Source organism: Myotis nattereri, assembly GCF_964212035.1.
Source record: "Myotis nattereri genome assembly, chromosome: X".
Lineage (NCBI taxonomy): Eukaryota > Metazoa > Chordata > Mammalia > Chiroptera > Vespertilionidae > Myotis > Myotis nattereri.
The window spans coordinates 65,289,478-65,301,871 of NC_138078.1; the positions used below are offsets into that span (position 1 = coordinate 65,289,478).

Consider the following 12,394-nt stretch of genomic DNA (forward strand, 5'->3'; position numbering starts at 1 on the left):
AGTTTTGAGAACAGTGGCTTTGTAATACAGCTTGCTATCTGGTATTGAGATCCCACCTACCTTGTTCTTCTTTCTCAAGATTGCTGCTGCTATTTGGGGTCTTTTTTTATTCCAGATAAATTTTTGGAGAGTTCATTCTAGATCTGTGAAATATGCTGTTGGTTTTTTAATGGGAAATGCATTGAATTTATAGATTGCTTTGGGTAGTATGGACATTTTAATGATGTTGAAACTACCAATCCAAGAACATGGTATGTTCTTCCATCTGTTTATGTCTTCCTCTCTCTCTTTTTTCAACATCCTGTATTTTTCTGAAGAGGACTTTTACCTCTTTAGTTAAGTTTATTCCTAGGTATCTTAATTTTTTTGGTGCGATGTTAAATGGGATTGCTGTTTCAGTCTCCTTTTCTGTAGGTTCACTATTGGTGTACAGAAATGCCTCAGATTTTTTGGGGTTATTTTTGTATTCTGCTACATTGCCAAATTCATTTATTAAGTCTAATAGTTTTTTTGATGGAGTCTTTAGGGTTTTTTATGTATAATATCATGTCATCTGCGAATAAGGACAGTTTTACTTCTTCTTTTCCAATTTGGATGCCTTTTATTTCTTCTTCTTGTCTAATTGCAATGGCTAACAATTCCAGTACTAAGTCAAACAGTAGTGGTGAGAGTGGGCATCCCTGTCTTGTTCCTGTTCTTAGGGGAAATGGTGTTAGTTTTTGTCCATTGAGTATGATGTTGGCTGTGGGCCTGTCATATATGACTTTTATTATGTTGAGGTATGATCCCTCTATTCCCACCTTGCTGAGCGTTTTTATCAAGAAAGGGTGTTGGATTTTGCCAAATGCTTTTTCTGAGTCAACTGATATGACTATGTGATTTTTTCCCCTCTCAATTTGTTTATGTGATGTATCACGTTTATTGATTTGCTAATATTGTACCATCCTTGCATCCCTGGGATAAATCCTACTTGGTCATGGTGTATGATCTTTCTCATGTACTGCTGGATCCAATTTGCTAAGATTTTGTTGAGGATTTTGGCATCTATGTTCATGAGGGATATTGGCCTGTAGTTCTCTTTCATTGTGTTATCTTTCCCTGGTTTTGATATTAGGGTGATGCTGGCATCATATAATGAGCTTGGAAGTGTTCCTTCCTCTTGAATTTTTTGTAGTAGTCTGAGGAGGATAGGTTTTAGTACTTCCTTGAATGTTTGGTAACACTCCCCTGTGAAGCCGTCTGGCCCTGGGCTTTTATTTGCTGGAAGCTTTTTGATGACTGCTTTAATTTCTTCCATAGTTATTGGCCTATTGAGATTTTTAGATTCTTCCTGATTGAGTTTTGGAATGTTGTATTTTTCTAGGAATATGTCCATTTCCTCCAGGTTGTCTAGTATGTTGGAGTAGAGTTGTCCATAGTATTTTTTAACAGTCATTTGTATTTCTGTGGGGTTTGTTGTTATTTCGCCTCTATCATTTCTGATTTTGTTTATTTGAGTCCTCTCTCTGTGCTTCTTGGTGAATCTGGCTAGAGGATCATCAATCTTGTTTATCCTTTCAAAGAACCAGCCTTTGGTTTCATTGATTTTCTGTTTTGTTATTTTGGTCTCTATGTCCTTTATTTCTGCTCTGATCTTTATTATCTTCTTCCTTCTGCTCTTCAGGGGTTTTCTTGTTGCTCTCTTTCTAATTCTTTGAGTTGTAGAGTTAGATGATTTACTACCATTTTTTTCTTGTTTTTTGAGATAGGCCTGTAGAGGTATAAACTTTCCTCTCAGGACTGCTTTCATTGTGTCCCATAGGTTTTGGATTGTTGTGTTTTCGTTGTCATTAGTTTCCAGGATGTTTTAAATTTCTTCTTTGATCCATTGGTAACCCAAACAATCCTATCTAATAAAAGAGAAACATGGTAATTGGCGTACGACCGCTACCCTTCCAATTGGCGAACCAGCGAGATATGCAAATGAACTGCCAGCCAAGATGGGGGCCGGCAGCCAGGCAGCTTGAAACTAACATGAGGCTTGCTTGCTTCAGTGACACAGGACTCCAATGTTCCCCGCCTGCTTTGCTGGCCTCTGACCCTGCAGTTTGAGACATTGTAACAAATATAGAAGCTAAACAAAACCACAGAAACCAGATTTCAGTGAGCCGGGATCTCAGAGCTCGAGTTGATACAGAGTTTCAATTATAGAACTGAAACAAACCAGATACTTCTTTCAGCTGCGGAAGCCTCAGTGCTGGAGCCAAGCCTCAGATCTAAACCTGGCACAGAATAAAAAAAAAAAGGAAAAAAAGGTGCAGTTGGGAGCTTCAGTCCCAGCCTGAAAACAGCCCTCAGCCCCTCACCCAGACTGGCCAGGCAGCCCAGTGGGGACCCCCACCCTGACGGGTGTGTGACCAGCTGCAAACAGCCATCATCCCCTCATCCAGGCTGGCCAGGCACCTCAGTGGGGACCCCCACTTTGATCCAGGACACCCTTCAGGGCAAACCAGCTGGCCCCCACCCATGCACCAGGCCTCTATTCTATATAGTAAAAGGGTAATATGCCTCCTGGCACCGGGATCAGTGTGACGGGGCAGTGCCCAAACCCCCTGATCACCCCGTGGCTCTGTGTGTGACAGGGGCGGGGCCACAACCTCCCTATCAGCCCTGCTCTGTTCCTGATAGAGGGGAGCTCCCCAATCCCCTGATCGCTCTGCGGCTCTGTGTGTGACAGAGGGCGCTGCCCTAAACCCCCACCCCACGGGCCCTGCTCTGTGGGTGATAGAGGGTGGCGCCCCAACTCCCTGATCGGCCCTGCTCTGTGGGTGATAGAGGGCGGTAACCCCAACCCCCTGATCCGCCCTGCTCTCTACGTGACAGAGGGGAGCTCCCCAACCCCCTGATGGGCCCTGCTCTGTGCGTGACAGGGGGGAGCTCCCCAACCCCCTGATCTGCCCTGCTCTGTGAATGACGGGGCAGCGCCCCAACCCCCTGATTGACCCTGCTCTGTGCGTGACAGGGGGTGGCGCCGCAACCTCCCCATCGACCCTGCCTTGAGTGTGACAGGGGGCGGTGCCCCAACCCCCCAATCGGCCCTACCCTGAGCTTGACTGAGGGTGGCATCCCAACCTCCCGATCTGCCCTGCTCTGTGCATGACAGAGGGCGGCGCCCCAACTCCCCAATCGGCCCTGCTCTGAGCCCGACCAGGGGCTGCACCTAGGGATTGGGCCTGCCCTCTGCCACAGGGGAGCAGGCCTAAGCCAGCAGGTCATTATCTCCCGAGGTGTCCCAGACTGCGAGAGGGCACAGGCTGGGCTGAGGGACCCCTTCCACCCTGAGTGCACAAATTTTTGTGCACCGGGCCTCTAGTATTTAATAACATGCTATTCAGCTTCCAAGTGTTTGAGTATTTTGGGTTGTTTTTATTATAGTTTATTTCTAATATTATGTCATTGTGATCTTAGAAGATGCTTGGTATGATTTTAGTCTTCTTGAATTTGGGGAGATTTTGCTTGTGACCCAATATGTGGTCTATTTTTGAAAATGTCCCATGTGCACTTGAGAAGAACGTGTATTCCGTGGCTTTGGGATGAAATGTTCTGAAGATGTCAATTAAGTCCATCTGATCTAGTGAGTCATTTAGAATTGCTGTTTCTTTGCTGAGTGTTTGTCTAGAGGATTTATCCAGTGATGTCAGTGGTCTATTAAAGTCCCCTACTGTTGAGTGTGTTTCCTTCCACGACTCGCATGGAGTAGGGTTCGGTATCTGAAAGAGGAGCCGCACAGCAAATGAGAGAAAAAGACACGAGATAATTTTGCAATATTGGGGGACCAGGCGGCAAGTCCCGAAGGACTTCTCCTCTGTCCTCAGGCCTCACCAAGCTTTTATTGATCTGGGATGCACCCATAGCATAGCCCTAGGCAGGTGACCCCCTGCAACAGGCAGACTAGCCCATCAGCAAGGATTTACATAATAATAAATGGGGGAGTAGTTTCAGCTACCACTGTCTGGACAAACAGAGGTGGCGCCTAGCTCCGACCTTTGGGAGGGCTTCAAAGGCACCCAGCCTTCGGGGGGGGGGGGGTTTTCTGTCTATGCTTATCAGAAAGTGAAGGCAATAAACAGTTTCCCACACCCTACTATGATTGTATTGTTGTCGATATCTCCCTTGATATCTTCCAGGAGTTTTTTTATGTATTTGAGTGCTCCTGCATTGGGTGCATATATGTTTTTCAGGGTTATATCTTCTTGTTGTATCGATCCTTTTAGTATTATGAAGTGGCCTTCCTTATCTCTTGTTATGGCCTTCACTTTGATGTCTATTTTGTCTGATATAAGTATTGCTACCACAGCTTTTTTTTCATTTCCATGTGCCTGAAAGATATTTTTCCATCCCTTCACTTTCAGTCTGTGTGAGTTCCTTATTCTGAGGTTGGTCTCTTACAGACAGCAAATACATGGGTCATGTTGTTTTATCCATTCAGCCACTCGATGTCTTTTAATTGGAGCATTTAGTCCATTTACGTTTAAAATTATTATTGAAAGGTACTTATTTGTAGCCATTTGTATTTTTTGTGCCTTTTTCTTCGTTAGCTTTTTATTTCTTCTTTTTACACCAGTCCCTTTAGCATTTCTTGCATTGCTGGCTTGGTGGTGATAAACTCCCTTATCCTTTTTTTTGTCTGTGAAGCTTCTTATTTCCCCTTCAATTTTGAATGATAGCCTTGCTGGATAGCGTATTCTTGAATTCAGTCCTTTGCTTTGCATCACTTTGTAAATTTCCATCCATTCTTTTCTGGCCTGATGTGTTTCTGTTGAGAATTCATTTTATATTCTAATGGGAGATCCCTTGAATGTAACTTTCCGTTTCTCTCTTGCAGCCTTTAAGATTCTTTGTCCTGAACATTTGCCATGGTAATTATGATGTGTCTTGGCATGGGTCTTTTTGGGTTCATCTTGTTTTGGACTCTGTGATTGTGTTACTTTTTTCTTCTCCACCTCAGGGAAGTTTTCTGATATTATTTCTTCCAATAGGTTTTCTAACCCTGGTTCCTCTTTCTGTTGTTCTGGCACCCCTATTAAAATTTATAACTCTTTAACAGTCTCTTTCTTGAGTCAGTTCAAGACCTCCACCATTTATGTGTATGTGTGTTTGAGAGAGATTTGTATATATTTTTACAGATATGTAATTTTGTTTTTACAAAAAAAATTGGAACTTTCTATATAAATTCCATTGTAATTTGCTCCTTTCATTTATCAAATATATCAAACATTTTTATATATCAGTAGATATATGTGCATACCATCAAATTTTAGGACTGGATAATATTTTATTGAATACACATTATAATTTATTTAATCATTGTTTTGGGGGGACCTTTAGAATATTGCTAGAATTTTGCTATTACAAATGATGCTTTAATTCAAATTCTTTCAATTGGCTTTCTTTTTTAAAAAATCTATTTTTATTGATTTCAGAGAGGAAGGGAGAGGGGAGAAAGAGATAGAAACATCAATGATGTCAGAGAATCATTGATCGGATTCCTCCTGCACACCCCCTACTGGGGATGGAGCCCACAACCCGGGCATGTGCCCTTGACTGGAATCAAACCTGGGACCCTTTGGTCTGCAGACCAACACACTATCCACTGAGTCAAGCTGGCTAGGGCTCAATAGGCTTTCTTTCAACATGAGTTAATATATTGTAAATATCTTATAAACTGAAAGTGCTGTATACATATTAATTGTATTTACTATACTTTATTTTTATTATGTATATGTCCCATTTTCCCATTAGATTATGATCACCTCTGAATGAGGCATTGGAATCCAACTGTCTTTGCAGTCCTCACAGCATATAGCAAAGTGCATCTTCATTCATCACATATTTGAAAGTAAAGATGATGGTCAGTCCTTGCTGTGGTCAGTGGTCCCATAGTGTGAAGTTGCTAGGCCTCAAACAAATTTAAGTTTTTTCTCAGACAAAAATAGTTGCTTCAGGTTGCATCTGGTGGACTTGAACTCATAACCTGAACTTCATTATTTTCAGGTTAACAAATTGGTTCAGGCTGTTTTACATGTTTTCATGTAATATGTTAACATGTCATGACCCCACTGGACAAAATGTAGCTGACAAACCACACACACACACACACACACACACACACACACACACATACACACACAGGAACTGCTATGTACCTTCTTTTTCCCAGGAACAAATGAACAAAGATGATAATAACAAAATATGTCCAATTTGTATTCTCTAGAGAGTTTCCTGCATTTCTTCTCTTGCATCAAGTTTTATTATTTCAAATTATGAATTTATTAGAGGCCCAGTGCATTCATGCACTGGGGGCGGGGTGTCCCTTAGCCTGGCCTGCCCCCTCTCCGGAAGCCCTCAGGAGATGTTCTACTGGCAGCTTAGGCCCACTCCCTGGGGAGCAGGCTTAAGCCACAGTCTGGCCTCCCTCTGTGGGAGGTGATCTGGTGATCAGGGGAAAGCACCGCCCCCGTCACCCTGCCACTGCTGCTGGCCACCTCAGTTGCCTGCCCTTGGCCCTCACGGCCACTGCAGCTTTGTCTAGAACAGTGGTTCTCAACTTTCTGGCCCTTTAAATACACTTCGTCATGTTGTGACCCAACCAATAATTATTTTCGTTGCTACTTCATAACTGTAATGTTGCTATTGTTATGAATCGTAATGTAAATATCTGATATGCAGGATGGTTTTAGGCGATCCCTGTGAAAGGGTCGTTCGACTGTCAAAGGGGTCGCGACCCACAGGTTGAGAACCACTGGTCTAGAAGGACGTCTGGAAGGACATTCTGCTGTCTGGATTCTTCTTGCCATAGTTGCCTCGGGGTGAGAGAACAAAGTTAAAAACATTCAATAAAACAAGTGAAACCATAAAAACTTCCGTCAGCATTATAAGGTTGTTATAAAAATGCATGTTTGGGGGTAAATGTACTATGAGCGTTTTTCTTATTCTTAGGAAAAACCCATTTTTTTTCCCAGCATTTTATTATGAAAAAAAGTTTTCATTGAATTTATGGGGATGACATTGGTTCACAAACCATACAAGTTTCTAGTGTACAACTCAACAAAATATCTTCTTAACACTGCATGTGAGCTCATCACCCCAAGCAAAGTCTCTTTCTGTCCCCATTTCTTCCTCCTTTGCTCACCTCCACCTACCCCCACCCCCTTTCCCTCTGGCTATCACTACATTGTTGTCTGTGTGTATGTGTGTGATATATGGGCTTTTTTTCTTAATCCTTTCACATTATTTCATCCAGGCCCCAAACCCTCCTCCTCTCTGACAAGAAAATTTTTGAACATAAAGAGGACAACGTGAAAGAACTGTATGGTGAACACCCAAGTACTAGACACCTAGATTCCATAATTAACATTTTATTTCACACATCTATCCATATTTCTATCAATCCATTTGTGTATGTGTATATTTCAAAGTAAATCAGACACATCAGTACTCTTCCTCCCTTCAGTGTCCATATCATTACCTAAGGAGGAAATCCTATTTTAAAAGCCAGGTACTCTGTCAGCGTAAAAAGGTGACTGGTTACAGCTCCTTCCTCAGGTAGGCTTGAAATTCTAAAGCTGGTCATCCCCCAGGCATGATTGACTTTAGTCATGTTCCACAATGTCTTATGAGAGGAGAGAGATAGGAAATATATTATGGTCTTCCAGGGAAATGCTAAATGGCAAATTGTTCTGTGATTGGGGGGAGGAATCTTTCAACCATAGCTGCTGCTTTAACTAAGGAAATTTGGGGCATCTCTTGGACGTGGAAAAGAAAATAGAGAGAGAGAGATTTATAGATATAGATATCTGTGTGCATATATATATATGTGTGTGTGTGTGTGTGTGTGTGTGTGTGTACATATATTCTGTATTAACTCCATAACAGTGTGGCAAGGTAGATTTTATCTCTGCTTTATAATTGAGGGAAATGACACAAGGGTTAAATTACTTGCCCAAGACTGCACAGCTAATAAATGTCAGGAAAACAAACTGAATATTTTTCTAGAGACTTGGTTTGCTTGTCTCAGTGGGCTTCAATGTCAACTCTCAGTTTGGTTCTCAGTCAGTCCCAGTTGGCCTGCTGGAGGGACTCAAGAGGACTGCATACTCAGAACTGGCCCTTGGTGTGGATGATTTTCTAGGAGGGGCTGCAGTCCAGAGTAGCCAAGTCAAGGCTTTAAGAATCGGGCTAAGTGTAAGCAGGGTAACTGAAAAAAGAGAATCCTGTCTGCCTCTGATTATCATGACTTGCTGATTTGTTTCCAGGTGTTTTGAAGTCTTATGCATCTATTGTCAGTCAGGCCACATTGAAGAGCCTTATGTCAGCATCACCAAGAAGCGACAAATGCCAAAAAATGGCCTCTCAGAGGAGATTGAGAAGGAAGTGGGCCAGGCAGAGGGCAAGATGTTCACCCACCGATCTGCATTCAGCCGGGCATCAGTGATCCAGGCTTTCCTGGGCTCAGCCCCCCAGCTGACCCTGCAGCTATATATAAGCACCTTGCAGCAGGACATCACTGTCGGAAGAAGTATGTATATCTTTTATCTCTGCCTTAATTTAGGGATCAACATGGGGAACAAAACATAAAGTTTATTTTGTTTTAGGTAAAATTCATTCATAGATGCATTCAGTCCTGAGTTTGCATTCCAGTTACTAAGCTCAAATATTAGTGAGTTGAAACAATAACAGTGTTTATTTGCTTATGAATCTGCAATTTTGGGAGGGCTAAAAGTACTCACCTATGCTTTACTGTGCTTCAGCTGGTGTGGCCCAAAGATGGGAGGCTAGAATCTACTGGAGGCCCATCCACTTATATTTCTTACTAGAGGCCTGGTGCATGAAATTTGTGCACCTGAGGAGTGATCTCTCAGCCCACCCTGTGCCCTCTCGTGGTCCGGGAGCCCTCGGGGGATGTCTATCAGGCATAGGCTTGAGCCCGGCTTCTGGCTGAGCCTCGCTCCCCCTGTGGGCAGCTGACCACCAGGGAGTAGCTTCTGCATTGATCATCTGTGCCCTGGTGGTCAGTGTGCGTCATAGCGACCTGTCATTCCACTGTTCGGTTGACTTGCATATTAGCCTTTTATTATATAGGACTAGAGGCCCGGTGCACAAAAATTTGTACCCCTTGGGTGGGGAGGCCTTCAGCCTGGCCTGTGCCCTCTTGCAGTCTGGGACCCCTCGGGAGATAACGACCTGCTGGCTTAGGCCTGCTCCCGTGTGGCAGAGGGCAGGCCCAATCCCTAGGTGCAGCCCCTGGTCGGGCTCAGAGCAGGGCCGATTGGGGAGTTGGGGCGCCGCCCCCTGTCATGCACAGAGCAGGGCGGATTGGGAGGTTGTGATGCCACCCTCAGTCACACTCAGGGTAAGACAGATTGGGAGGTTGGGGCACCGCCCCCTGTCACACTCAAGGCAGGGTCAATGGGGAGGTTGCGGCGCCACCCCCTGTCACTCACAGAGCAGGGCCAATCAGGGGGTTGGGGCACTTCCCCCTGTCACGCACAGAGCAGGGCCCATCAGGGGGGTTGGGGCTCCGTACCCTGTCATGCACAGAGCAGGGCTGATCAGAGGGTTGGGGCGCCACCCCCTGTCACACATAGAGCCTCAAGGCGATCAGGGGGTTGGGGACCTCCCCCCTAACAGGTACAGAGCAGGGCTGATCAGGGGGTTGGGCGCCTTCCCCTGTCACGAACAGAGCAGGGCTGATAGGGAGGTTGTGGCCCCGCCCTGTGTCACACACAGAGCTGCAGGGCGATCAGGGGGTTTGGGCGCTGCCCTGTCACACTGATCCCGGTGCCAGGAGGCCTCGCCGCTCCGCTGATCCCGGTGCTGGGAGACATATTACCCTTTTACTATATAGGATAGAGGCCTGGTGCATGGGTTGGGGCCGGCTGGTTTTCCCTGAAGGGTGTCCTGGATCAGGGTGGGGGTCCCCACTGGGGTGCCTGGCCAGCCCGGATGAGGGGATGATGGCTGTTTGCAGCTGGTCACACACCCTTCAGGGTGGGGGTCCCCACTGGGCTGTCTAGCCAGTCTGGTTGAGGTGCTGAGGGCCGTTTTCAGGCTAGCGGGTGACTGAAGCTCCCAACTGCTCCTTTTTTTCTTTTTTCTTTTTTTTTTATTCTGGGCCAGCTTTATCTCTGGCTCCAGCTCTGAGGCCTCTCCTTCTGAAAGCAGGTATCTGGTTTGTTTGGGTTCTATAATCGAAACACTGTATCAACTCCAGCTCTGAGATCCCGGTGGGCTGAAAGCAGGTTTCTGGGGTTTTGTTTAGCTTCTATATTTGTAACAATGTTTCAAACTGCAAGCTCAGAGTCCAGCAAGGCAGGCAGAGAACGTTGGTTTCCTCCGTCACTGAAGCAAGCAAGCCTCATGTTAGCTTCCAGCTGCCTGGCTGCCGGCCGCCATCTTGTCTGGCAGTTAATTTGCATATCTCGCTGATTAGCCAATGGGAAGGGTAGTGGATGTATGCTAATTACCATGTTTCTCTTTTATTAGCTAGGATTTTTGATGCTGGCTATTGCTCATGGTCTCAGATCCTCTTTGTTTCATCTCTCTGTTTGGGCTGGTTTGGGCTTCATTGCTTGGTGGCTGCTTTCAAGGGTCAGTGTCCCAAGACAAGAGAGAGGATCAGGTAGAAGAGTATCACCTTTTGTGATCCAGCCTTGGAAGTCCTGTGACCTCATTTATGCTGTATTTTCTTTGTTGAAGCAGTTAGGAATCCTTATGAAGTTGAAGGGAAGAGGAGGGCAGGAAACTGATTCTTGTTGGGGAAGAGTAAGTAGAGTTCTGGAAGTTCACTGCAGTGACCATTTTGGAAAATACAGCTTTCTGTAGGCTGAAAATCCTCTTTGGATTTTGCCTCTGTCTTTCAGTGATAGTTGTAAACCACCTGACACAGTTGGTTGTAACAGCTTCTTTATGGTAAATAATGAAAACAAGAGCACTCTTCTGTCTTCTTTCAGTTTGCATAGTTATCTCAGCTTTTAAATGAACAGTTCTCTAACCTTTGGGCTACTCTAACATTATCAAATTAAGGGCAGGTTTTGGTTAAGCTAGATCCCCTCCCCCCAAAAAAGCCCCACCTTTATGTGCATGGACATAGTTGAAAACTTTCATATGAGAAGAGGAGATAGCCCCTTTTAAACATTAATATTATCCTATATAATAAAACCCTAATATGCAAATTGACTGAATGGTGGGACAACCAGTTGAATGACCAGTCGCTATGATGTGCACTGACTACCAGGGGGCAGATGCTCAATGCAGGAGCGGGCCCCTGGTGGTCAGTGGGCTCCCACAGGGGGAGCAGTGCTCAGCCACAAGCCGGGCTCACAGCTGGCAAGCACAGTGGCGGTAGTGGGAGCTTCTCCCACCTCCACAGCAGTGCTAAGGAGCAGTGAGCAGGTGGGTGGTAAGGAATGAGGGGTCCCGGACTGCAAGAGGGCACAAGCTGGGCTGAAGAAACCTCCCCCCATCCCGTGCACAAATTTAATGCACCAGGCCTCTAGTTAGTAAATGAATACTAGATGTTCTGATAAGTTTTACTACATTGATAAACAAAAATGATTTAAAAGCCTTAAGTTGAAAAATACATATTGAAGATAATACTAAACTTAGAATTAAAAAATAAATCATTAATTTTACTTCCCTTAATATTATCTTCTTTCTGCCTAATTACAAACTAAGTGGTAGAATTACTTCTTTTATGGCTGGGTCACAGGACATTTGCATGTTACAACTATCTCCCTCATCCTGGTTACCTCAGAGTGAATGTGATTCTTAAGATATATCAGGGCCTAAAGTTGAAGTCTTGAGCCTTGGTGTATTAACATTTATGTTAAAATACCTTCCACAGCCACATGCAGGTAGTAAGTGCTCAAAAAGTACCAGAGTATCTCTGCTTTCTAAGGACTTATAACTGGAATGGGCATTGACCAAGGTGAGTCATGTATGTGTATGGCACTATAGCCTTTTCCCAGTTCCATTTTTTTTTTTCCATGTCGCAGTCAGGGACAAAGGGAAAGATAGTCTGTTTGATTTTTACGAGTAGACCCATTTTTTCTTAGGTTTTTGAAAATGAAGATTGTCTTATAGTTCAGAGGTCAGCAGGAAACAGCACATTGGTCCAATCAAGCACTGCTAGTTTTTATATTCTTTTCAGAAAAATAAAATGTATCTTGTAAATGTCAGTGTCACAAAAAAAATATCTGTGCGATGCCCTCAAAGGATTTGGAAAAATATAAGTCCTCTGAGAGTTAATAAATCAAATATATATGGAAAAAGGAAATGGCCATGGTCCTCTTAAAAATTCAGATGGCTGCAGTTTATGCAGGTCTTGACTAATCCCAATCATCTCCTTAACATC

At 44.3% G+C, this 12,394-nt stretch overlaps 1 protein-coding gene across 1 annotated transcript in view; it reads left to right on the plus strand.

Annotated features, from left to right (window-relative positions):
* Positions 1-12,394, plus strand: part of XK (X-linked Kx blood group antigen, Kell and VPS13A binding protein) — a gene marked incomplete at both ends in the record, with an annotated part of 103,725 nt that overhangs the window by 7,407 nt on the left and 83,924 nt on the right. The window contains one exon of the mRNA XM_081081269.1: positions 8,295-8,557. Coding sequence (XP_080937395.1) covers positions 8,295-8,557 — 263 coding nt within the window. The remainder of the gene's footprint in view (positions 1-8,294; positions 8,558-12,394) is intronic.